The sequence below is a fragment of the Aythya fuligula genome, chromosome 5 (genome assembly GCF_009819795.1).
Source record: "Aythya fuligula isolate bAytFul2 chromosome 5, bAytFul2.pri, whole genome shotgun sequence".
Lineage (NCBI taxonomy): Eukaryota > Metazoa > Chordata > Aves > Anseriformes > Anatidae > Aythya > Aythya fuligula.
In genome coordinates, this window is record NC_045563.1 from 16,259,962 (window position 1) to 16,285,326 (window position 25,365).

General features: G+C 44.9%; 1 protein-coding gene across 1 annotated transcript in view; it reads left to right on the forward strand.

Moving 5' to 3' along the window:
• Positions 1 to 25,365, forward strand: part of ITPK1 (inositol-tetrakisphosphate 1-kinase) — a 139,255-nt gene that overhangs the window by 50,134 nt on the left and 63,756 nt on the right. Inside the window, exon 3 of the mRNA XM_032188420.1 lies at positions 16,666 to 16,791. Coding sequence (XP_032044311.1) covers positions 16,666 to 16,791 — 126 coding nt within the window. The remainder of the gene's footprint in view (positions 1 to 16,665; positions 16,792 to 25,365) is intronic.

The window sequence follows — 25,365 nt, forward strand, 5'->3', positions numbered from 1 at the left end:
TCTGTATCTGTGCTTGGTCAGTATTGTTGTGCTTTATTTTGGATCTAGTGGTGTTTGAATAACACTTCTATTCTGAGCCTTCCCAATCTCCTGCCTCCCCTCTATTGATCAGTTATTGGAGAAGTGGGCTTATTAAAGAGAGACAGCCCAATGTACTGGGCAGTAACCTGAAAACGATATACATAGGGCTATTTTTCCTTCCCGGTGTTTGAGGTTTCACAATAATTATGAAAAGAATGCCTAGGCTTTCATACAAATTTCTGAGACGATTTTTGTCTTTAGCTAAACTATGAATATTGGGAGAGAAATTTTACAGACCTTGAGCAAATAGTTGCACACAAATTTCACTTAGAATTAGGAGAGCGAGAGTAAAGAGTCTCAGCCAGACTGCTATATTCATCTTTCGATGTTTGTTTCAGAGCACACACACATGATTAAAATCAAATTGCTTCTGTTGTTTCTGTTCACCTTTTAACCCATGTCTGCAGAGTTTAATTCCACTGAAGATGCAAATGAGACGTTAGCTGTGGTCACTGCCACTGGTCTGAACAGTGACTGACTTCACAGGGCTGCCCTGCCTGCTGAAGGCATGCTGTGCCATGCACACACTTGTCACCTCCTTCCTTGAAGGGCCTGTGGTGGTGAGAGCTGTGTGGGTGAAGGGTTTGCACAAGTGGGTCGCACTTCGGGCACATGTGCCCCTGTGTGTTCTTCAGCCAGGCCCCGATCAACAGTAAATGGTATATATGTTACGCCATGGCCTAGCTAAGGGATGGTTATCAGATGGCCAGCTCATTTTCATAGGAAAATGGGAATGCCTCTTGGCCATCTTCATAGCCATAAATTAGGGAAATTGGTTTTGTGCCCGTATTTGAGAGGGTACTTGCGGTCAGTGTATTTAAATATTACTGGAAGGATGTGAAAACCTTTGAACAGCTGAAATAACTGGAGAAAAAGATGTAATAGGGAGAAAATGGAATGTGAATACTTGATACATCGATATTGAAATGAGTTTCCTGTTTAAATCACGCAACTGAAAATGTCACATTGCCATAAATATGCAAAACGTGGCTGTAAGTTTGCAGTTGCCATGTCTTTCCAGCTCAGAAGAGTGTCTGCTTGTGGCTGTGTAGAGATGGGAAGGGGGCTTTCAAAAAGAGCTTTGATGTTACCCAAACAATAGGAATAACTGGCCACGTGTTTTAAAACATGTTTTTCTCTTTTATTTTTAACCCTGTAGCAGTTCTTAAATCTGTGTTTTAGCAGTGGTTTGAGCTCAAATTTGGCAGATACTCTGTACACCCCTGTGGTGGGTTGACCACAGCCAGCCCCTAAGCCCCTACCCAGCTTCTTGCTTGCTCCCTACCAGTGGGAAAGGGGAAGGAATCAAAAGGGCAAAAGTGAGGAAAAAAGCTGAGGTAAAAGATAACTTAAGACTGGTTGAGATAAAGACAGTTTAATGAGTGGGGGGCGGAGGGGGGGGGGGATGCAAAACCACTTGTGTACCACCAGTAGGCCAAGGCCCAGCCAGTGCCTGAGCAGTGACTTTTTTGGAAAAGCTCCCACAGTTATATTGCTGAGCATGGCGTTATATGGCATGGACCATCCCTTTGCTCAGTTCGAGTCAGCTGTCCCCACCATGTCCCCTCCAGACCTGCTCACTGTGGGGCAGCGGCAGTCAGAAGGCCTCAACACTGCACGTGCATGGCTCAGCAGCAGCTGAGACATTGGTGTTACCCACACAGCTTTGGTCACCCATCTAAAACAGCGCCATGTGGGCTGCTGTGAAGAAAATTATCTACCTCCCAGCCAACCCCACTCCAACCAGTCCTAAACAGGCTGCTTTTCCAGAAATTGGTTCCCACTGTTTTGCCTAAGTAGCTGTACTTAACTGGGGGGAGCTTTGTCATAGGGGAGCAGCTCCATGCCCTCAGCGTCCTTATGAAGGCAGTCAGTGTGGTGACTGGAAGAAAAAAAAACCTGAAAGTTACACCTCTAGAGTAAGTTAGTAGTCCCATGGCTAGCTTCTCTTAGGGGAAAAACAGTTATTGATAAGTGAAAGAGGATGCTGTGTAGGCTGCTTGAGTATGGCAGCTGGCAAATAGCTAGTGTGGAGAGGTGGCTGCGTTTCTAATCAAGGGCAGGAGGCTGCCTTAGCTTGGGTTATCGTCGTGCAGTTGGGCTGCAGTCACAGCCTGTGCTCCTGGCCTGCTGTGAAAGTGGCATAAAGAAGCGGTGCTGAGCTTACTGCTGCTGTGACCTGCGGGAGCCTCGCGTCTGGGGCCTCGGACATCTTGGAGAGGCCCGATCAGAGCGTGTCAGCTGTGTGTTCTTGTCAGGCTCACGCTGGTGGGGCTGCCTAAGCCTGTCTCCCACGTCCTGATCCAGTCATAGGACATGAAGTAAAACAGGTTAATAGTAGAGCTGCAAGGTGAGGGAAAATGGGGAAGGACTTAAATGGCTTGCCGAATGGTGAGCTTCTAGAACATACTAATGTGGGTACTGCGGCTTAAAGGAAGCCAGCTTGCTAAAACTAATAGGGGTAATGATGGTAATAATAGGGCACAAAACAAGCCTTTTCAAGGTGAGTATGATGTTTTGGAGCATATTTCATTATGCTTCGGTAAAATGTTGCAACTTGAGTGATTAAAACCTATATTTTTCCTTTGAAATGCTGCTGTGTAGAGCAAAGCTCCCTGAAGCTCGGTACTGAAGGGCTCTCCCGGTGCCTGCAGCCACGGCATGTCCTCTTGTAGGTCGATAGGAAGCCGGTCTGGAGAGTGCCCCCATTGTTTGTGTGCGCTTTTCTGAGGGCTTGGCGTGGGGTTCAGCGATTCAGCACATGCATGTGGATCCTGCAGCGCTTCCTGTTTTGTAGCAGCGTTATTGTCACTGCAGAGGCCTTGTACACGCTGCGCTCAGCTTATGGCTGCAATTATGTACGAGGAGCCTGTGTGAGGCACAGGGAAGGCTCACCTCTGGTTATCCACATAGGGCTCAGCCTTCCTCCACCCCACCTCTTCCCCATCCTGCCTTTTGCTACCATCCAAAGAGGAAGAAATAGAGAGAAATGATAACTTGCTATTTATTAGTACAGCCATGGAAAAAAATCCTTTATTAATGCAACATATGGCTGAAGTTTCCTGACACAAGCAGATTCCTGATTCATAGTTCTCCAACATCCCCTGTTCCAGCTCAGACAAGTAGGTTATTTCCTCCCACCAGCAGATGTAGACAGGAACAATTGGAGCTGTGATAACATTATCTGTGACAGGGGCCAGCTGGGTCGCACACCTCGGTGTTTCCTGCCTAACCAGCTGAGAGGGACGGGAACCTGCTGGGTGAACTGGAAGAGGAGGGAGATGCTGCTCGGGCAGTAATCCTCATCTGCCACGGAGGGAAATAAAGGGTGCTTGTGGAGATGCAAAGCAGCGGGGAGGGGAGTAGTGGTCAGGAAACTCAGAATTAATCCCTCTGTGGTGACAGGAGCATCAGGAGCTGGACAGCTCTGTGCAGCCGGCCTCCTGGAAAAATCCCTGACAGAGCGTGCGTGCTCGTGCTGCGCTGCTGGAGGGGCTCGGGGGAAGCAGCCTCTCCGAACTGTCTTCCCGGCTCCTGCTGGGAAGCAGCGAGCTTTTTTTTCCACGGCTGTGATGCTCAGGGTAAACGTTGTCTGTGGGAACTCTTTCTGTGAGGCATCTGAGGTTGTTAAGTCAGCTTTTCCTTGCTAGTGAATTGAACAGGTACGATAAATCAGGGAGCGCAAAGGGGGTGAAGTATGCTTCACCCCCCCCCCCCCAGCACTGTCCGTTAAAATCCTCATTAAATAAGTTTTCCCTGAAGTTTTATGAAGCATATTTTCACGTGAATCCTGCCATAAATTAAAACAGAAAGCTTGTTCACGTGTTTTGATTTTAATAAGGAAAGTGTTTGTTTGGAAATTTAAATTTCCCCTGGAAGTTGCAGGTGTGCTTGTGCCAGAAAGGTCTGAAGATACTTGGCCTAACAGTGGAGACCAGTCAGGAAGCACATGGAAAGGGTTTGTCATCAAACAGGCTCTTTTCCAATTGTACATGAAAACATCTAGGTGTGAAAGGTGTGCCAGCAGTGGTATGTGGTTGCAGTGTCTCCAGCTCGGACAGCCGTGAGATGAGTGCTTGTGGCAAGGTGCCCAGCTCTTGGGCACAGGACAGGCAAAGCCAGAGGCAGTGCTCGTGGTGTGGGTCGGCAGTGCTCGTGGTGTGGGTCAGCAGGCTGGTGTCTGAGAGCTCCTCTGAGCATGAAACTCTGTCCATTAGCTGCATCATAATGATTTCAACCTCCGTCTCCTCCCCAAAACGTAGGTGCTTCCTCTAGACACTTCGGTACTATGCTGGTGAGGGTAGGCTGGGGGAAATACATGGAAGCCTGACTTCAGTTTTCAGTCTCAGAAGGTGGATTAGAGTGACAGTGTGTGGAGATTTCTTCTTTGGCATCTTGTAAGTGAAGGTTAACTAGTTCTAAAGTGAAGGGGAAGAAGAAAACATGTTTGAGTATACAAAAAAAAAAAAAGTATATATATATATGAGAAATATGTATTGTGTTCTGTTATACTTCTTTTTATGAACAACTTTCTTACTAACAAAATATCTACCTCAGGTGGGATGCCACCCTGCTCACCTGGCCCTGTTAGTCTTGTTCTGCCCCCAGTAGTTTGATGTGTCCTTGCTGACCACCTGATAGCTGCATAGCCTTGTTAATCTAGGTTTGATGTTGCACCAGTGTGTATTTCTCTGGGGTTTATTAACCTTATTCTAAGTATAAGGATGGAAGTGATCATGAAAGCACATGCAAGACTTGAATTTAGCCAGGAGTTAAGATGTATGGATGAATCTTGGCTTGGTTATGTTGCCTGCATGGCACAAATACTTGGTGCATCTGGAGCTCAGGGCTGTCAAGACTAATGGACGTGGTCTCCTGACTGTCTGTATGTGCCTGAGCCAGTAGAAGGAGTCAAGTAGTCTGCTGGGGTAATGGCAGGAGAATTTGAGTGTGTAACCCCAGTGTTTCAAAGCCTTTGTCTCAGACAGATGGTCAAGTGTGGTGGGCACTTTACAAATGTGTGTCAAGGGGAAAAAGCATCCCTACTCCACAGAACTTACTGTGAGGCAAGGGGTGGCAGGTAGGTTATGGGAGGTGAGGGGATGACATAAGACAGTCTTGGTTATCGTCATAAACCTGGTATTTTGGCTGTTTTAGAAGTGACTTTTACGCAAAGGTTTCGTAGGTAGCATGGCAAAGCAGGAGCTGGGGGAAAAAAGGATATAAAGTCTATGCAGAGAGGCTTTTGACACTCTAGCTCTGTTATTGCATTTTTGGCTAGTTTCTTCTCTTCCTATCTTCGCGTGTTAAAAATTAGTATGAAAGCTGAGGCTTGGATTTGATGTCTGCTGAAGGTGCACTAACAATTTATAGACCGCGTTTTCCATCCAACAGGATGTTTTACCTGTTGCTGTGACAGGAACTCCCGAGATTCCTGTAAAAACAGTTGAATGAAGATAAAGAACTACAATTTCAGCTGTTCTTTTTCTAGCCTGTTTAATTACTGCTGCATTCACTCTCTTCCCTGAATAGGAAGTCATTTTCCTGTTCGTTTGAGCCTTTCAAACAGTGAAAGGGAAAAGAAAATTAATAGTGTGAGATGGGAAATGTCATTCTAAAGCCCCAACAATCAGATCGTAGAACTGGGAGATGGCACCCGAAACTATTATTAACTAATTAAAATCAAATTCTGACCTAATTTCACACCACAGTTTTATCTTTAAGTCAGCGCAGCCATCATAATGGGGAAAAATACCTGCAGTATCCTCATAGAAGTCTGGTGAGGTGCCAAAGAAAGAACCACAGCTTCCTTCTCCATCTGGTGAGGAAGACTCATCAGTCAGGTGGGTGTGGAAAGAGCCCAGAATTATGGAGTGTGCCAGACTTCTTTTTAACAGCTAGATGACAGAGTGCCTCTTCGCCTGCTTCTCCTTGAATGCTGTTTCTGATGGTCTTTTTTTCCCCCCATATTGCCTATGTGCTACTCATTTAGAACTCCATTTATAATGGAATAAAATATGAGGCTGAGTGAATAATTTGAAATGTATGGCTTTTCCACTGCTGCACCTCCTCCTTTTTTTTGTTCCTAAAAGAGTATTTAGGGAGCTCCTGGACCATTCAGGTTCCTGTAGCACATCTCTTTGTTGCACTGATTACCCAGAACACAAATTTATAGCATAAAATAGATCAGCACTGAAGTGCATCAGCGGGTTTTATGACTGTGGTAAGCCTTTTCTTACCAGAAAGTGAGTAACGCTCTAAGAATCTGCATTAGCCCAAGTGCTCTTATTCATAGTTTTTAAAAACCATGACCGTGGGGAAAAAGTGTAAAAGGGATTTTCTAGGCTTTTGAGGTGAGCACTCCCCTGACCCAGAGGTAGCTACACATATATCTATATATATATTATATATATAGTCAAAGATTGGTTAAATTCTTAAGCACTTAGTTTCATTTTCAGTTTATATTTCCAGATATGAATAACCTAATCTGTGCACATTTGTTCCATTTGGAGTCTGGTAGAGCTTTATGTTTTAACTGGACTCTTGCAAACCTCCTGTAAAAACCCATTTCTGATCCTGAAATTCGGCTTATCTGTGCCGCAGTCCTATTTCAGCTACCATCTTGCCCTGAGAATAGGGCAGATTTTTTTCATTGTTAGGCCACCTGTGTGCAGCCCTTCATGTTGTATTTAGTCACAATATCCCATTTCTGCTTCTCCTTTCTGCATGATACTTTTCTCTGGGTGGTGGTTGTCAGTCACACTTCTGTGTAATTAAGGGCTATCAGGAATCTAATTATTGTCCTAAGACAGTAATGGAAATAGTAAATAAAACAGTCACAAGAGTAGTGCCCGAGGAGCACCACTAGCATGTATGCTCTGGTTTGCCAGTACTGCTTCTGGCATACAAGCCATGGTCGTCATCTTTTTTATTTAGCTCCCCTTCCTGTTCTGTTAGTCCCTGCCATTCTCTGCTTTACCTGACTGCGTGCTTTGCTGATGTCTGAGAGCTCTGCATTTTCTGTGTCTAGAGCATCAGTTGTCCTACAGTGAGTGTCTTGATCCATCTTTTGTAGATCCATACCACGTTTTTATTTATTATCTGGGGATCTGATTTTTGTACCATCTCCAAAGGTGTTGAAATGCTTGTACAATACTAGGTCAGCTGAGTGGTCCAGAAGTGTAATTTTCCCTCTCCTGCTCTTTTCCAAATAACATGGCTATTTTTTGATATTTGGGAAGTGCTCCATGATGGATGCGGTTATTTGTAACCCTTGTATCTCCGTCCTGTGATTTCACATGCCATGCTTTGGTTAATTGGATTTTTTTTTTTTTTTTTAATTATTAGTACCCAGTTAAAGGAGAGAGGTGGCTTCCCCAGGCTCCAGTGCGTTAAGTTCTTCAGAGCCACCTGACGCCCCCCAGCCAGGCTCCCTCTGGTCAGGCATGCTTCAGGTGCAATTCCTCATATCCTAGAACAGGAATCTAAAGCAGGCTAGAAGAATTTAGAACACTAAGGTAGTTCTGTATTCCTCTTTGCTGACTACATGGAAAAGCCTGTACTTACAGTGCAGCTACTGACTCTAAAATTGAATGAAGTCAATCTCAGTCTGTGAGATCTAGTTTTGACTCTGGTACCTATTGATATCTCTACACTATTTTTTTTATTTCCACCTTGTCTTGCTCCCACAGTCAGCAACCTTATTCAGGCTGAAAAATGAGGCAAAATATCTGTGCAAAACGTTGGGCCATTCCTATATTGTCTTGAATATTAAACTTCACTTGCTGCACAAAGATCCCATATTTTCTTTTTTAATGTAATTCAATAATACATTTCGCTATTTAATGCATCTGTATGAAATGCCAAGCCTCTTTTCCATTCAAATCCTTGAGCTTTTCACAGCTCAGCTGTCCTTGCTAATTATTTCCCTTAATTTATCTGTTCATCATCCTGAGATTAAAAAAAAAAAAAAAAAAAAAAAAAAAAGCTTGGCTATCCACCATTTTATCCTGTAGTTGAAGCTAACTCAGCTCGATCTAGCAGTTCTGTTACCGATTGTGTTAGCGATCCCTGCTCAGGAGTAGCTGGAGCATCCCGTTGGTACCAGTGGTTGTTCTCCTGAGTCTTAGGAGCAAATCTCCCCCATCGATGCAGCTCCTCTTGTTTTGTTTCTCATTAATATCTGGCTGTGTCTAACTAATGCTGTGGGGTTGTCAGACCTCTGCAGCACAAGGTGGACTTTATAATGCTTTTGTTTCCAGGGGATTTGGTATTTTGGTGTTTCAAGGTATATGAACACAATATAACGAGCACATAAATTCAGCAAAACGATGAGCAGACTGGATCAAATGTGCCCTGGATGCTACCTGCATATGCCCACAGCTCTGTGTCATCCAGAGCCTCTTCAGAACGGAGAAGGAACCCAGAAATCCAGATATTGTGGTGCCAGCTGTGAACAGGGGAGGCTGACAGAGGCCTGGCCCTCAACCTGGAAGCTTTGCTGGAAGGAGAGTTGCAGCAGGGACACTGGAGCTCCCTGGGGAGCGCAGTCTTGCACCCAGAGCACCTCCTGCTGCTGCTTGGCAGGTCCCAGTGACGAAGTGTCCTGAAGCTGAGCCTGAGCCGTGTGCTGGGAGTCCAGATCTGAGCCCTTAGGATGCAGGGTGGCAGTCAGGCTCGCTGGTGTACATCTCTGTGCGGAGGAGCTGTCCTACTTCCTAATCCCACTGCCAATGGGAGAGAAGTTACGCAGCGCATGTTTATGTGGGTCCAAGAGCAGCACTCAGAAGTACGCTTTTCCTTCATCTTAACTATCTCTGTATCCAGTAGTTACTAAAAATAAATAAATATTTGCAGTGATGTCCAAGCTTGACGTTCCACATGTTTATGCAGTGCTATAATTAAGCTCTGAAAGCTTCGGAGAAGCGCACCCCCCTCCTGTCCCCGTGCTTGCTCCGGCTGTGCTGCCTGGAGGGCTGCAGTATTGCTGGCCTCTGGATTGCTTCGAGCGTTTGCCGTGGATGGCTTCTCCCTTCCATTCCTCCTCGAGTGCCTGCTCTCCCCCATGATCGATTAATAGAGCTGTCAGGCCAGTAACTGGGCTGGAGCTGACCCAGTTCACTCCAGGGAACATTAAAATTCTTCCTGGTCGTTCTGGATCTGACTTGCCAATTCAGAAGCTTTAAGTTCGGGAAGTGAACCAGAAATTTTCTGTGCCACTCTGTAATTTTCCCATACCTTCCTTTTGTGGGATTACTTAGAGTCTTTTAATCTGACAGATGAGAACAGCATTTTTCTGACAGGTACAGAACATAAAGCAAGGCCGTCTCAGCAGCAGGTTCCGCCTACTGTGGTTTCTGCTCAGGATCTTGTTTTTCTATCACTCGCTTTCCTCCTCTGGAGCGCTAATCCTCCCGTGTCACACATTTTCTGTTCAACTTTTTTCCTCTGCTAATCTCTGGATTTGTTCGGCTGCCCTTCCTAATCCACAAGAGCATTTGTGACCTCAGAAGAAACCCTTGGCAAGAGGCTTTTTTGGATTTGAGTAACATTGATTATTCTTCCTGCAGTGCTGAAAATCAACAGTTGCCTTTCAGACCGTCCCTGAACGAGGCTGAGCTGCTTAACCACTTGCCTACCACAGGCTGCTTGCTGCAACCCAGCCTGAGTGGGGCGAGAGCTCACAGTTCAGTTTTGTGCTCAGGCACAGCTGTTCCTGCATCTCTGCAAGTTCTGGACAGAACTTGCTGCGAGTGCCAAAATATTGTACATAAAAGCAGGAGATAAACCAAGCAGAGATGTATTTTCCTTCCTAGATTTTTTTTACTGTTTTTTAAAACAAAAACAATGTAGTTCCAAAGTTTTATTCTTGGATTTAAAACAAAAGAAAATAAAATCCCCACTTTTTTTTCCTGGAAAGGAAATCTGTACTGTTGAAGACCTTTAGCCATAACCTGGATGTGGGACTCTGTTAGGGCATGAAGGGGCAGAAGCTGGGTGATGCTCAGTGGTCAGGGGAGGGAGAAGGGAGCACCTCTCCCCATACTCCGCAGGCTGAGGAGGAGCCAGGAGCTCACTGTCGCTCTGGGGACAAGCCTTGGGTGTGTGAGCGCTGTTCTTTTACATGGAGGTTAGCAAACAGCCACAGACGATGGCTGTGTATGTCAGTACACATTGTATAAGATTAAAAACCCAAAACCTCTAAGCTTTCTTTTGCCTCATTTTTCTGGAATACAGATTCTCCCTTCCCAGACCTTTAGGAGATCGCCTCTCCTGGGGCAGCAGCAGCGTGTAGCTCCTGCAAGCATGCAGAGCATTTCCACATATCTGCTGGCAGCTGGTGCCAAGCAGAATGCAAAGGAATCGGCTCTGCCATCAGTGACAGAAAATGCAAAGAAACCATCTGTTAAGCCCAGAATCTGCTCCTCCTGCCTTAACATCTCGGTATCTGAGAAAATGGGAGCCCAGCAGGGCTTCGTAGCTTATGCTGTGCTGCTCCTCACCTTCAGGCAAACCTGGCTCCTGGGGATGTAGCTGGCATCTGGGAATACGAGCAGCGTGTCCCAGTGTGGGACCTGCTCTCCTTTCCCTTGGGTGGCACTCCGACAGCCGAGCTGGGCAGGGCTGCAGAAGGTAACCCGCAGAGCTCCCTTCCTGCAGGGGCAGAAGGCGAGCTCCTCGGCAGCCCTTCAATTTCCTCAGTTCTGAGAAGACGAGCAGAAAGGTGCGGTGTTGTGAAGCTGCGTTTCCTTCCTGCCTGGGGGACAGTTCCTCCCTGCCCTGGCGGTGGCTGTGGGGGCCGTGGTGCTCCTTGGGCTGAGGGGCGAGCGGGAGGGCCGGGGGAAGTCTCCTCTCCCCAGCGGATTTCCTCGCTCAGATTGCTGAGCGTTCGGGTGGCTGGGGAAGGGGTGGAGAGAGAAAATAGGTCCTCCTGGTGAACTCTTTACTCTTCCTTTGCAGCCTCTGATCACCGGGGTCACGTCTGCCCTCTGCATCGGGGCAGGACTGGCGTTTCTGCCACAAGGAGGGCTGCGTTTGCTCTGCGTGCTCCGGCCCCAGCGGCAGTGCTGAGCGGAGCCGGCTGTGAGGACAGCTGAGGTCGTTGGCTTGCTTGGCTGGAGAGACCGGGAGCGAGCCTTAAATATTTAAAAGTTTTAATGCTTATTTAGATTGAATATGTAAATATTTGAGGAGCTGTGGAAAGGCTGTGGATCAGTGACGCTACCTGCTCTTCATCCCCCAGAGCAGTGTCTTTCTGCCCACTGTCTGGGGAAGAGCTTTGCCACCTCCCGTGGGCTCTGGCGTGGAGTCTCATGCATGTCGGCTCCGTACCTGCGTGGACCTGGCCCTGGGGCCTGTGGGGATGCCCTGGTGACAGGGGAAGGATGGGGCAGCTCCTGCAGGCTTTGGCTGGGTAGTGGGGAGTGAGCTGCACTGCTTTGGTCCTGAGAGCTTCCCTGGATTTATCCCAAGAGCAAGCAGGCTTCCGAGCCAGGCTGCTGCTCCAGGCTGTGTCTGAGGGTCTCACGTGCAGGGGTAGCAGTAGACACACACAACCATTTTCCTGCTTTCTGCCCCACTTCCTTTCAAACACAAGCACTTTCCCTCTGTAATCAGACTTCCCCGCATATTTCTGTTTCCTTTACTTTCTACAATGCAAAGTGGTGAACTTGGCACTATTGATTTTTTGCTTCTTCCCTTCCCTCTCCAGAATGCTTAAGATATTTTTGGAGCCTTTCATCTCTGAGCTTTCTGGGGAGAAAGCAGCACACACCAATACATCAGCTGTCAGTCTGCAGCTTCTCAAAGACCCGGCTTTCCACCCCAGAGCTGTGCCTGTTTTTCAGCGTGACTCGCGCAGCACTGATGCGCAGCAGAGCTAAACACCGGGGCTGTGGCTGGGGAAAGAAGGGGCTCTGTTTTACAAGCGGGTTGGTGCAAATTTGTGATGAGATACAGGGTAGAAAATAACCTCAGCAGAGAAAGGTGGCGACTATAACCCGAAGGTTGACATTCAGTGGAGTTAAGAAGGCAAATTATGATGGCAATAAACCCCATGCATTTTGGGGTCAGTGCAGCCTTAATGGATACCCAAATAGCAGGATGCAGTAGATGTGTGTAGAAAATGCTGTATTCAGTGCGTCAGGGGGCAGGGAGGTCGGGTCAGGCTGCTGCTACGCCTCCGGTTCCTGGGGAGCAGGATTCAGAGCCAGGAAACGTTGGAGCTGCCACACAGGGACTTTGGGGCTCTGAGTCGTGGAAGTGCAGAGCATTGATGGCTTTCTACCAGGAGGGAGGGAAAATTGGACAGAACTTCCCCTTGTGTGGCATTTAATTAAACTTTCTAGCACTCGAGATAATGTTGGTCTGAATGCTCAGAATAAAGGTATCGGCTCTGATGGTTTCTCCTTACCTTCACTCACCCCTTTTGGGTGAAAGTTTCACGATTTCCTCTGCAGCAAGGCGGGCTGCTTGCAGAGGTGCACAAACTCCTACTGTAAGCAGCAGATCAAATACAAACCGAAACAAAGCCAGAACTTTGGTGCAGCGGTCTGGGGAAGGGAGCTCATTAGCTGTTTGCAGAATGGGAGCAGAATTGTTGAAGAAAAAGAGGTTTATTTCTTTTTTTAATGGAAATAAATTAAGAGAAAAATGAGGATAAATGGAAAGGGAGAAATGTGTTGTACATTCCTCAGGGATGTAGCAGGGGGCAGATCTCATCTTCAGTTCAGAGAACAGAACAGGTTGGTATTCAGGCTTCATTTCATGTGAATGATGATGCAAAAATTATTTCTGCAAAAGAGCTTTAAAGAAAAAAAGCAATCCTGCTGAGCCGGGTTCTGAAATGCAGTTGATTATAGCATGGATGGGAACGTTGATAAAATTAAAAAAAAAAATTTAGTCATTTAGATAAATGATTTTCTTCTAAATCCAGCATTTGCAGGGCTTTTTGTTTGTTTGTTTGTTTTTCCCTGAGTGAATGGTTCCAGACCTCTTCCCTTGGACCTGGCTTTCTGAACTCTGCTCCCAGAGCTGCCTGCATGCGGGGCTGCGGCTGGGACCACGGGGGAGCGGTGGCACGCCGCCAGGCGCCCGTCCCCTCCCGTCCCCACAATGTCCATGGATGGCCAGTGTTCCTGAGAAAAACAACCCCAAGACTTTAAACAAATTACGCTTAGTGGAAACAAACTTCTTCTGCCCTCCTGTATAATGATTTTGGATAATGTGTTGGCTGTGTGCTTGGAGGACAGCAGAAGGAAGGGAGGGAAGAGGAGGGCGATGGAGCCGTGCACACACACAACTTGCTCTGGAGGGGCTGAGAGGTTTCTGAGCATGAAGTGCTTTTTAACTCCCAGCCAGCCTTCCTGCTGGAAGGTGAGCAGTGTAGTGATGAGGACATTTATCTAGTGGTTGCTTTCTTCTGTATATGGATTTGTAAAACTTGGGAAGGCAAATGCCTCGTATCTGGTGTTTTCTACAGATTTTGTACAGCTTTGACGCTGTCTTCCACGTCATTCACCTGATCTCTGCTGGGTTCTGGCGGTAAGCAGCAATGACATGAAACCAATACCCAGCTGGCCTTTTTTTTGTCTTTTTCTGAAAGCAGAATAGGAAATACAGACCGTAGCCTACTTTGCAGAAGAAAGCACGCCATGGCTATGGTTTCTGTTTTTTCAAGCTGGTGCTGATAAATCTTTTCTCTCCCTTCTGTTGCTATGGCGTTCGTTCTGCTCAAAAACAAACCTTGGGGTGATCGAGTTGAATGCAAAGATCGTTTGGAGAGAGAGATGCTGAAAGAGAAGGGAAGTAGGAGGGCTCAAATTCCAGCTGATGACAAACAATGAATCAGTGTTTGTCTCAGCAGAGGGCCATCAGAAATTTTGCACTGTACTTTCAGTGACTTATGATTGGGTCTGATACTCCACTTGAAAAGGCTCCTTTTTTCCCCCTCAACCCTTTTTTTTTTTTCCTCCCAACTTTTTTGCCTTGGTATATAAAAGGAAGGTGGAACACTTCCAAATTCCACACGGCTCAGAAATATTTGCTTTCCACAGCGTGGCCCGGAACACAGAGAGCTTATTCTTGCGAGCGGTTTGATCCTCCAATCCACGAAATCTCGGATCAAATTGTGAAGGTTTGTGTGGCCGAAATGTACCTGCTGCCCTCGCTGAGCCACTTGAAGCTGAGCTGCCCGTGGAGCAGCTGCCTGAACGTGCTGCTGCATCCAGGATTGCTTCATTTGCGAGGGAGGAGGCCGAGCACTGTTACAGGGGCCCTTTTTGACACTTGCTGATTTGCCTGTGCAAATCCTGGTAGGTGCACTCTGTTTACGTGCTCGGCATACGCCTGTTGGTTTTAGCTGACACGAGTGTTGTGAGGAAGTTACCCTGCCCAGATGTCTTACGTTTCTGGAAAACGCTCTGCTGAAAATGCCTGCATATGCCTTGAAGGCTTCTTGTATTCTTGGGTCAGGGCTGAAAGGGAGGACTGTGTTCTTGTTTCTGAGTGCTTCTGTGCAGATTGAGCTGCAACTGCAGCAAGAACATGGTGGGGTAACCAATCTCAGATACTTCTTGCTTCTCACTGTTTTTCAAAGTGGAAGCCCTGAAAAGGATTAATTCACATTTTTATACTTTGGCAACTGGGAACTTTCCGACTCCGTTGAATGGACCCTTTGTTTTGGAGTTTCCCTCCAGATATGATAGACAGAGGAAAAAAAAATCAGGAGAAGCTGTGTGATCATCTGAGATTTCTTCTAAGGATATTAACTAATATTTTGGAATTTGGTTACAAAAGTAGATGGTCTCCTTCCATGTCCTTAGCTAAGCTTTGAGTCACATCATTTTGCCTTGGTTCTGCAGACACTTAGATTTGCACTGCTCATGGGAGCCAAAATGTGCTAGCACAGCCAGGCCTCCTGGGGACTGCCTTGCCATACCCCATCAGGTCCGTCTTGTCTGTCTTTTACATCATCCTCCCATGCAGAGGGTCTGCTGCCCGCCTGTAAATGGTGCCTCTGAGTCTCCTCAGAAGATGTGCAATATGTTTTCCAGTCTCATTAGGATCTGCACGAGTACTTCAAAGATAGCACTAGAGCCTCAACCTGTGGCCATTAGCAGGAGCGTATTAAGGCACTCCTTCACTCAAAGCAGAGCCATTTCTACACGGTGGGAAATTACATAGGACAAAACCCAAGCTAACGAGATGGTGAAGATGGGGCATCTCCCGGCCATTCCGCCTCTCCCTGCCAATGCCAGGAGCAGAGGCAGCCGTGGGAAGGCGCGTGCCCGTGCCTGTAGGAGCAGATGCCATCTGCAGCTTCCGCAGCATGCCTCTGTCCTACATTTCGAAGATGTTTCACTCGGCTATTTGCAAGTGTAAGTTGCCGCTGCTGCAGTGCATCTCACAGCTCCTACAGGTGCAGCAGCTGATGTTGTGGTGGCTTTTGTGCTGCTGGCAGCCGGCTTGTTGTCGAGAATGTCAGCCTGCCTGTTATTTACGCTGAAAACGTTGCGGTCCGATAAGCTTCGTGGGATTGGGGTGTTTGGTGGGGACCTGAGGAGGTCTTTAGTACATCACCTCGATCAAAGCAGATTCAGCTTTAAATTCAGATGAAGTTATTTAAGGCCTTGTCCAGTCAGGTCTGAAAACATCAAAGGGTGGAGATCCTCCGGCCTCTGCGGGTCTCTGTGCTGCAGCCGGGTGGTCCTCGTGGTGCAGGGTTTTTTGCTTGTGTAGCAGGAATCTTTACTTTTTGGATATATGGCCTGATGGGATGAGTCTGAGGTTCCACAATGACATTAAAGAGTTCTGTAAGGGCTTGTGTCTGCATCCCATCAGGTCCAGGAGCCTTGCCTAAGATTCCTCAGGAGATCCCCACCTCCACTCTCTTCCAGTATATGTAGCCGCTCTGCTCCTTGAACCCTGCCGTGGTACTGGGAGCAAGCCCTGTGACACATCGCCTCCCTTGTTGGGCCCTTCCCTGCCGTCTGGAGCTGAATTTCTGCCGAGCCCATCCCAAACCTGTATTCCCCTACCCAGCTCCCTGCCAAAGCATATTTGCTGTGCTCTGGGTGCAGCACTCCTCCCTGCAGCTCGGTGCTCTCCCTGCAGCAGATGAGCCTGCAGCGATCCTGAGCTGCGTATTTGTTACCTGTGCTACTGCCCTGGGTGCTGCTCTGCGCAGTCCCGAAGGGTGAAGGGCATGGTAGGCATTCCTCTTATTAGTGGCACTAATTATTGTTGGCTCATTCCTTTTGTGCGTATGTGTAACTATGGGGAAGAGAGCTGAAGTGGGAAATACTTGCTCAGGGTGGAGAAGCAGCACAGATAGGCCTTTGGATGAAGGATGCTTGGCAACGATTTCACTGCTTTTACATGAAGTTAGATGTGTACTGCTGAGAAGTAAATTTCTGAGTAAAGTTTTTTGGCAGCCAATGAAATGTCACTTCTCAGGGATTTAGGTGATGTATCAAAATAAAGGCAGTGTGTAAATGCCACTTGTGTGATGGGAATGCCTTGGAGAGGGACAAGAGCCTCAGATCCTCCACATTCTAACAAAAGGTTTCTCTCTGGTTTCTTCAGCTTGACCTCACCAAACCCCTTGAAGACCAGGGCCCTTTGGACGTGATCATACATAAACTGACAGATGTCATCCTTGAAGCAGACCAGAACGACAGCCAGTCTCTGGAGTTGGTGCAAAGGTTCCAGGTAAGCGGCTCTTTCACAGCCCTTCTGCCCTTCAAGCTGGAGGGTGATCTTGGTGCAGCACATCCAGCCTGTTCTCTGTGCAGTTGGTGATGTTTGATGAAAAGAGCTTTCAGGAACACTGCTGCACTGCCCTAGGGAGCCCACCAGAAATTTTGTCAGTCAACAATGGACTCTGGATAGGTTTGACATTGCATTGGTAAGCTTAATAATAACCGGTTTCCCACAAAACATTGTCCTGATGTTGTTCCAGACGTGCTAGCGTTGTCTACAAGGAAAAGCAGGTACTTGTAGGGCCCTTTACATATACCTGTCTGCATGATAGAAAATACTGAATTAATTTGGCCCAGTCCTGTCCAGTTGTCCTGCTTCCCGGAATGCTGATTTCTATAAGTCAAGGCGAGTGTCAGCATTTTTGTCCTCTAATACAATCCTGTTCTATTAACTTTTTTTCCTCAAGGTACAGAGAACTGTTTTCCCAGAGAATTCCTCTCAGTAGTCTGAATAACGATGCGTTTATCATTTTAAAAGGTGGTGTTCCTGGTGGATAGCTTTGATCAAAGGTATATTCTTTTCTTTCAAAGAGAAGCAAAGTTAAATAAGGTATTTTGAGAAAACTATGAAATATGCTTATGTCAGGTGCAAAACCAGCTCAGACAAATTCTGCAGTTTTGACAAGTTTGCTGTCTTGGGAAATCATGTTCTGTTTGCTCTGCTTAATGTTCTATTCCTAGTAATGCAGAAAATATTGTACTTAATGGAGGAAATGTTCTCTTTGCTCTAGTTACAAAGCTTCCCCACTTCCTCCCGCCTGTGTATTATTCAAATTCACCCAGGAGATGAAAAGTTTGGCTTGTGGGTTTGGCCCTCTGGCACCAGTTCTCTGAAGAGTAGATGAGGAGCATGGGCACCCAGTTCCCACAGCGCTTGAAATTTCAAATGACCAAAGCAGCATGTGGAAAGATGGACTTCAGGGACCTTTTGCTAATGCTCAGAGTCTTTGCCCGTTTCAAACGCCAACTAATTTGGCTTCATAATGCACATATTGTTGGTAAAAGCTGATGCCCAAAGATGTGAAAGGGCACACACATGGAGTTGGTCACAGCTGTGTAAAACTCATGAGATTCATGATTCCCAATCTTCCCTACATCAGTTGCATTCCTGAGTGTGAGGCACAGAGATTTGCACCTCTGTGTAATACTGTGGCACCTCCACTTTTCCCTGGAAAACATGCCGATAGGGAAATTGTGTAAGCATTAGTGAACAGTTAGTGTGTGGCAATAGTTAGTATCTGAAACACATTTCTTTTATTCCTGAGCAAGAACTCTTCAATGGTTGTTGAATATTTTTAGTAAGAATTTCAGCTAGCCAACTTACTGCATTTAATTGCTAAGGTCATAGGCTGTTACTTCTGCAAGTATCTGGGTGAGGTCTGGAAGAAGCAGTGCTAAGTATAGAGGACATATTTTCCTTAAGCTGCACTTAACTGCCAAGGTGAAGTTCAGTATGAAATGGGGCAGAGCACTTTGCAGGGAGAGCCCTGGCTTTGGCTGAGAACTTAATGGGCTGTTGTGTCAGTGTGACAGCTGCTGCTCCAGTGGAATGCTATTAGAGGGAAAGTGACCTGCTAGAGATAAGTCCCTTGCCCCAGTAAATTTCTTTAAGTAATCACAGTATGATACCTTGACATTACTCTCTGTACCTTTGCTAGCATTTAAAGAACGTAATCCATTATTTTTGAATAGCTTAAATATCGAAGCTTTGTTTTTAAACCTATTTAAATTAGAATCTCAGTGAAAATGTGACTTTTATCTAATGAGTCTGTGGGATGGATTCTGAGTGCTGAGAGATAAGTGGTGTATTTGTACATTTACACATTTATCCTTTAGTTTAGGGACTTGTTCTTTGTATCGTTTTTGATGGTGCTTGCGAAAGAATTATATCACCTGAATAGAGATGCAGTGGCCTAAAACAACAGAAAATGTTAAAACCCAAACAAACAAAACTGCACCTACAGACCAGAAACCTAACTGCCCCTTCTGAAGTCTCTTCTAACATTCCCAAATGCTTCAGAGCCACATAAGTTAAAAGTCTATCACTGATCCTCTGGCAGTTGATTTTTTCAGATGCTGATATCAAATATAGTAGTAATTTTTAACTACAGACTATTAGAAATTAAATTGTTTTTAACTTTCAGAAATGGTAAATGTCTAATTTGCATATAGTGGTTAATGGAGCATAAAAATAAGATATATATTTTGAATATTATTTCTGTCTTCAAAGCTTTTGTCAGGAATAAGGTATTTTATATAGTGCAGCTTGATTTTTTTTTTTTTTGAGAAAATATAACTTAGTTTCAGTATGCAATTGCTTACTGCAGAGATCTCAAATTTCTACATACTTCTTTACAATGTATGTCGTGGCAGGGGCAGGAATAGGAGACCATACATAAAATCTTGGCAGAACTTGCAGAAATCATACATTTCTGTCAGACTAATCAAATTTGTTTGCTGTCGGTGTGCATGACGGCATCAGTTTCACTACCTTGACTTTTTGATCAAAGTCAAGATGCTGGGGGAGCTTGGCAGGTGGGAAGGAGTCTCACTGTTGTGCAGGGTCAGCCAAGGCTGTGAAGAAAACCAAGCATGCTCCCAGCAGGCTTACAGCCTCCTTACGCACTCCCAGTGGAAGCTTAGAGAGTTACGCATCAGAAACAGCTGTGCTGAAATCCCATGTGGCAGGGCACACAGGATGGGGACCCTCCCACTGATATCAGCTGCAGTTCTTCCCTTCTCATCGTCCCGGGGCTGCTGACCTGCCAGCATCTCCCGCGGCCAGGGCTTGCAGGCTGTGGATAGCGTTTCTGTTCCACATGCTAAAGGAAGCAGGGCAGTAGCATTTCTGTGCTTTGCTGTTCCTTAGGGCTGTGCTGCAGCTCTTGCTGTCTTTGCTAATCTTGAATATCGTAAATCTTTCTTTTCAGTGGACTCCGAAGGAAGCCATTAACAATCCCACCCCCCCACACCTTAAGATTTGGGGCTAACAAATCTGTCTGCTCCCTGTGTAGGCATACACAGCATGGCTTTTCTCTCCCATGCTGCCAACTTCAGCTGTGTTAACATCACTGCCCCTGTTTCCATGTGCCTATTTTTTTTGTTGGTAGCATGGTCCTTATCACACAGTGTAGAGGAACAGGAGACCTCCCAGGTCAGTGATTTGGGCTGGGGATGTGCTTCCTGAGGCATGCTAACTCCTGTATCGGTGAGAACAGTCGTCTCAGGTATACCAGGGAGTCCTGGAGAGTACCAGCAGAGGTATTTGATACAGGAAGGCAGATCCATTCTGTAGGATTTGCATAGCGATGAATTGATTTAAATATCTGCAAGGCACGAGAGCATTCTGTTTTGTTACCTATTTTTGCAGACCTGTCTGCTGCCTTCTAAGAATAACAGAGAACTAAATGGAAAGCAAATTAGCCTGGAACAGGGTTGGGTTACAGTAGAGTAAAACAGAAATAATTGTAATCCAGGAACCGGATAATAGGGCTGAAATTCAGTTTTATAGTCTGTTACCATCTCCACTATTTTGTTATTAAGAATACACCTGCCTTTCTATGCCTTAATTTACCATCCCCTGTTCATAAACTCATCTCTATTTATTAATAAAGGACTTTGTGATTTTCCTGTAAAAATTTCTCGTATGCTGATGGGAAGTTGGAAGTTTTCCTTTTGGTAATACTGGAAATTTGTATTATATGTCAAATGTTGTAAGAAGCAAAGTATTGCTCACACACCTGGAGCATATGGAACATCTAAGTCAGAGCACCCTTAAATTCTCTGAGATCTGTTAATTAAAAAGTAATTGTATCATTAGAAAATCTCTCTCCACCATAATACCTGCTTTCTGTATTTTTTCCAGAGCACAAGTAATAGAGACGGATGGAATTGAGGATAAGGTCTGAGTAAGTCAGATACAGAAGAAATAGCTCCCTGTCTCCTGACTTGATTGGTTAATACCAATCTTGTTAAACAAATTTGTTCAACTAACAGTTGAACTGTATGGGAAAAAAAACTGGGTGAAAAACACCCAATGGGTACAAAGCATTGCCTTATACCAGTCTTCTGTGCAGGTGAACTCTGCTCATGCGTTAATGACTCCTCTGATCTTTCATCTTCGTTACACGTCACTGGTAATGGTGGGGTTAGTCTCTTTTGAGCATTTTTCCATATTGGAATTTGGCATTGCTGTGCTTGCAACAGCAGGCTTTGGCCAGGCATCTTCTAGAGTGGCTGCTGTAGGGCTGCACTAAGAAACTTAATTCTTTTTATAAATGCTTGGGTACAGCTGCCTAGTGCCTTCAAGGCCTTCATATTTAGGAATATTAAATTGAACTGCAAATGACAATAATAAAAAAAAAAAAAAGTATGTTAGAGAAGAACTTGATATTCTTTCTTTTCTCCCTGTCATTAATCCTTGGTTGTTCAGTAAACAATGTATAATCTAATCTATCTATTTCTTGAGGATGCCATCTTCCTGCAATGAAGTAGAACATAATGCCTAAAGAATCAGAAAGGAGTTCAGGGATGTGGGTTCAATTCATGCCTTCATCGTGTCATCTAGGCAATCCCATTTGCATCCCCAAGTTTTTATTCTGCAAGTCATAAATGAAATAAAATAGCATTAGCTCCTTTTTGAGATTAATATGAAGAGCTCTCTAATGTCAACTCACAATGGCTGTGATAAGGATTTTTTTTTTGTCTATTTGGAGCTCTGAAACAAACTCGTAGTAGCTATAATTACACCTAATTTACAGACCAAGGGCATTTAGCTGAAGAAGACTTTGGGATTGAGCTTTCCGAGGTCTTCATACTGCTTGGATGTGTGGTCTGGACAGCAGTTCCTCTGGAGAGTATTGGCAGCTGCAAACCAGACTCCACCTAAGATTAGTGATGAGTGCTTGGTGATCTCCTCTAAAGCTGCAGTGAAGACCATGTGCAGCACCAGGTGAAGTTCATGAAGTGCAAAGTGGAGAAAACTTCCAGTTTGCTCCATAGGACACATAGGCCCTTAACGCTGCAGAACATAGAGATGATTAGTCTCCCCTCCTACCCACAGCAACACTGGGCTCATCTGATTGAACATAGATCATTTGCCAGCCAGTAAAAGCAAACAACAACAACAAAAGCATTAAAGTCCTTGGTGGTTCCTTCTTGACCAGAGGAATGTGGGGGAGAAGTCAGGTGGGAAGAGTCCGCAAGGGTCCCTTTCATTTGCTGGTGCTTGGTTCCCTTCGCCTTGATAAGAAAGAGAATCAAACAACTCCAGCTCCTGCCCTCCAGACAAAGTTTATGACTTTGAAAGCTGAGTCTGTTTTGGCTGGTGTAAGCCACTGCTGACTAGGGAAACTTTGTTGTGATTACAGCAAAATACTCCCTGAACAGCTGCCTGTCATAGCTGCACAGGGGCTTGGGTAGCTCTATTCATTGCAGCTTCGTACTTGTCTGTTCCATTCACACTGATGGCCCAAGTGATGGAAAATCAATAGGGTTATTAATTTGTCTTTCTGACATTTTGTTGAACAGGTTCTCTTTGCATTAGCCTTCTTGAAAAGATGGATCACAAACGATTTTTATTCCTAGACCTCTGCTGGCAGTTAATGAAAACTGAAAACATTTCCTACCCCTCTATTCATCCCCCCAAGCCCTGCCCCATATTTCCTACCGTTGACTTTCCTACTGTGAAGTTGTCCAGGAAGAGCTCTTCTGTTCTTGATTTATTAGAAGGGTTTAGGGCTGGGATGAAGGGAAATTAGGGAGATATTTTGGAAGGAGAGAAGTTAGGCATTACTCTTGTTCTGGAGGGGGGAGTGCATTGTTCTTGCTGCACTGATTGCTTTCATCAGAAGTATCAGCTTCAAAAAGATGATTTGGGTATGTACTTGTGGAGAGAGATGATGCCAGTGCATTTTTTTTTTCTTTCTTTCTTTCTTTTTAATATACTAGCCCATTGTTATTCTACTTACCACCTTTGTACTCTGAAAATACTTGTGTGATTCTTTTCTTTTTTCATGTGCTCCGCTGAAAAAAGGGAAGTGAAAAATCAAAGGAAACTTTCAAAGCTTAGAAGTTTTTTTCATACTGGAGGGGCCAGGGAGAGAGAGAGAGAGAGAGAGTTGAAATGGTCTATTTACACTTGAATTCACAGGGCAGCGCCTGTGTTTTTCCCATTTGAAAAATAATTCTCTTATATTGGTGTTGGAAGAGCCTTGTAAGCAGGCAGAATTAACTAAAAATCTCCCTTCCAAGTGCTAACTGTTGTAGGATGGCTTTCCTGGGGATAGCTATTTGCAAAATGAAGCTGTGGTAGACTCCTGAAGGAAAATCAAGGAAGCTGAGTACTCAAAGTTACTTTCAGATGTGAAATTAATAGAAAAGGAACAGAGGAGGTTTCTGTCCACTGCCCTGTGCCACCACCCTCATCCCTCCCAACCACTGTAGGAATCTGTTTAGGTTTAAAGAGACAAACATTTTTGAGATTAGTTTTTATTCAGGATCCACCTTACCTGTACCTTTCCTCCTGGAAAGAAGTGCCCATGAAAAGAGAGCATCACCACCCAAGACACTGAACAGGAACTTCTATAATTTAAGTCTGAATCTGATGCAAAGTCTTTAGATAAATTTTGTTTCTGTCTACGCATGTTTTCTCCCTTGAAAAACGTCAGTTTGTTGTTGTAAGCAGTCATCTCTGTGTTTCTGTACACAGGAAAACACAAATCCAAACACTGTTACTGTTTCATTTGCTAACATTTTTATATGGAGCTTTTGTTTAATATTAAACAAAAGGTTATAGAAGTTTTATTACTTAGTAATAAAATCGAGTCAATGAGTCAGTGAGTATCTCTTATCATCTAATGACCTAATATTTGCAGTAGATACTGTATAAACTTTCTGTTAAAATATTAAAATGGAAAAAAAAATCATTAACTACCTTTTTTGGGTAAAATGACAATCAGTTCTCTTCTCATCTATATATATGCTTCTCAAGAAAAGCTATTTTTTAATCTCTGGGCTATATCCAGAGGTATTTAATAGGGAACATCAGATGCTTGGTCTCTCATTTGATTCTCTCATTTGAAGCTCTTTTGATTTCAGGTTTCTTTGCTGGCCTTCTGCCAGTAACAGGGCTGGTTCAGAGGATTACTGAATGCCAAGCTTGGAGTACAAACAAAGGAGGATCTGCTAAAAGTCCTTTTTTTTTTTTTTTTTTTTTTTTTTTTCTTCTTGTTTGCTTTTATTATGTCAAAGATTAGGAAGAGGAAAACACAGACATTGTCTGGGTCAAGCTGAACTGCAGCCCAGGGACAGCCCTTTCAAAATACTGCAGGGAAGCCTAAATATCCAACAGATTGTTGTCTGGGTTGTTGGAGCCTACAGTTGGATACCAGTCTTTGGTAAATCCATCACAATAAAGTTCAGTTCTTTTGTTGGAATGACCAGAGAAGAGCTGAACAGTAAAAGCTGAAAGGTTGTGATTTACTGAATACAGACCCTTGGCTTCAGTGTTTCTTCTTTCTTTCTGCAACTGCTTCATTTTCAAGTTCACATTTGTAGTAGCTCAGCTGCTATCAAAATTCTTAGATGCAACCATTTCATGTTCATCGACAGATCTGTATTTCTGGTGGTGGAGCTATTCTGTGCCATGAGAAGAATGCTACTGCTCAGGCTAAATTGAGAGTTTTCTAGTCTGTAAAGCCATACATTAAAAAAAATGTGGTTGCTGAGTGTGCAGCAGTACCTAGTAAAGAATCGAAGTGTACAGAAGATCTCATATATGCTACCGTAATTATTCCTGTGAAGCTGACAAAATTTTCCTATTGTATTCTCCTGTTGTGGGATGTAAGTGTTAAGGTTTGGACTTGATTTTCCTTTAAAGTGCTTTCCTGCACGTAGATACTGGAGCTCTTTCTTTTGCATGTGCTCAAAGTGTTGGCAGCATGCATGCCCAAGGGGAGGCCTGGCATTTGCTTTGGGGATCCTGCTGCAACTCAATGCTTCTGCTTTTGAATGCAGGGTTAACGCTTTGTGATGGAAATCCAAGCAACACACAATGCCGTGAGAACAGATGCAGAGTTATAAGGACCTGAGCGCATTTAAATGCTTCTGTCCCTGAAACAGCTCTTCAGGAGTTAACCACTAGCTGTGTCCAAGGAGAGATGCCCTATACAAATACGTCAGCCTTGTTCTGCGCTGACAGACTTCTGTGCCTCAAAGAGCAGGCCATTTCTGGATTAGCTAAAATGAGAGCTGTGTAGCCAACCCCCAGATTAGCTCTAGGAGACACTCACTTCTGGTCCCAGTCCTTTGCTTTACTCAGTTGATGCAGGTTTTTATGGCCCTTTGCTGACAGTCTCTGAGCTTTGCCATTCCTGTGCCCTGTGGCTGACTACTTAAGCCTATAAAAGAAGAATATCTGAAGAATAGTTTTTGAAACATGTTTGATGCCAAGAAATTTTATTTTATTTTATTTTATTTTATTTTTTTAATAAAAAACCAGCTTGCGTTCAGACTCCTGTGTATG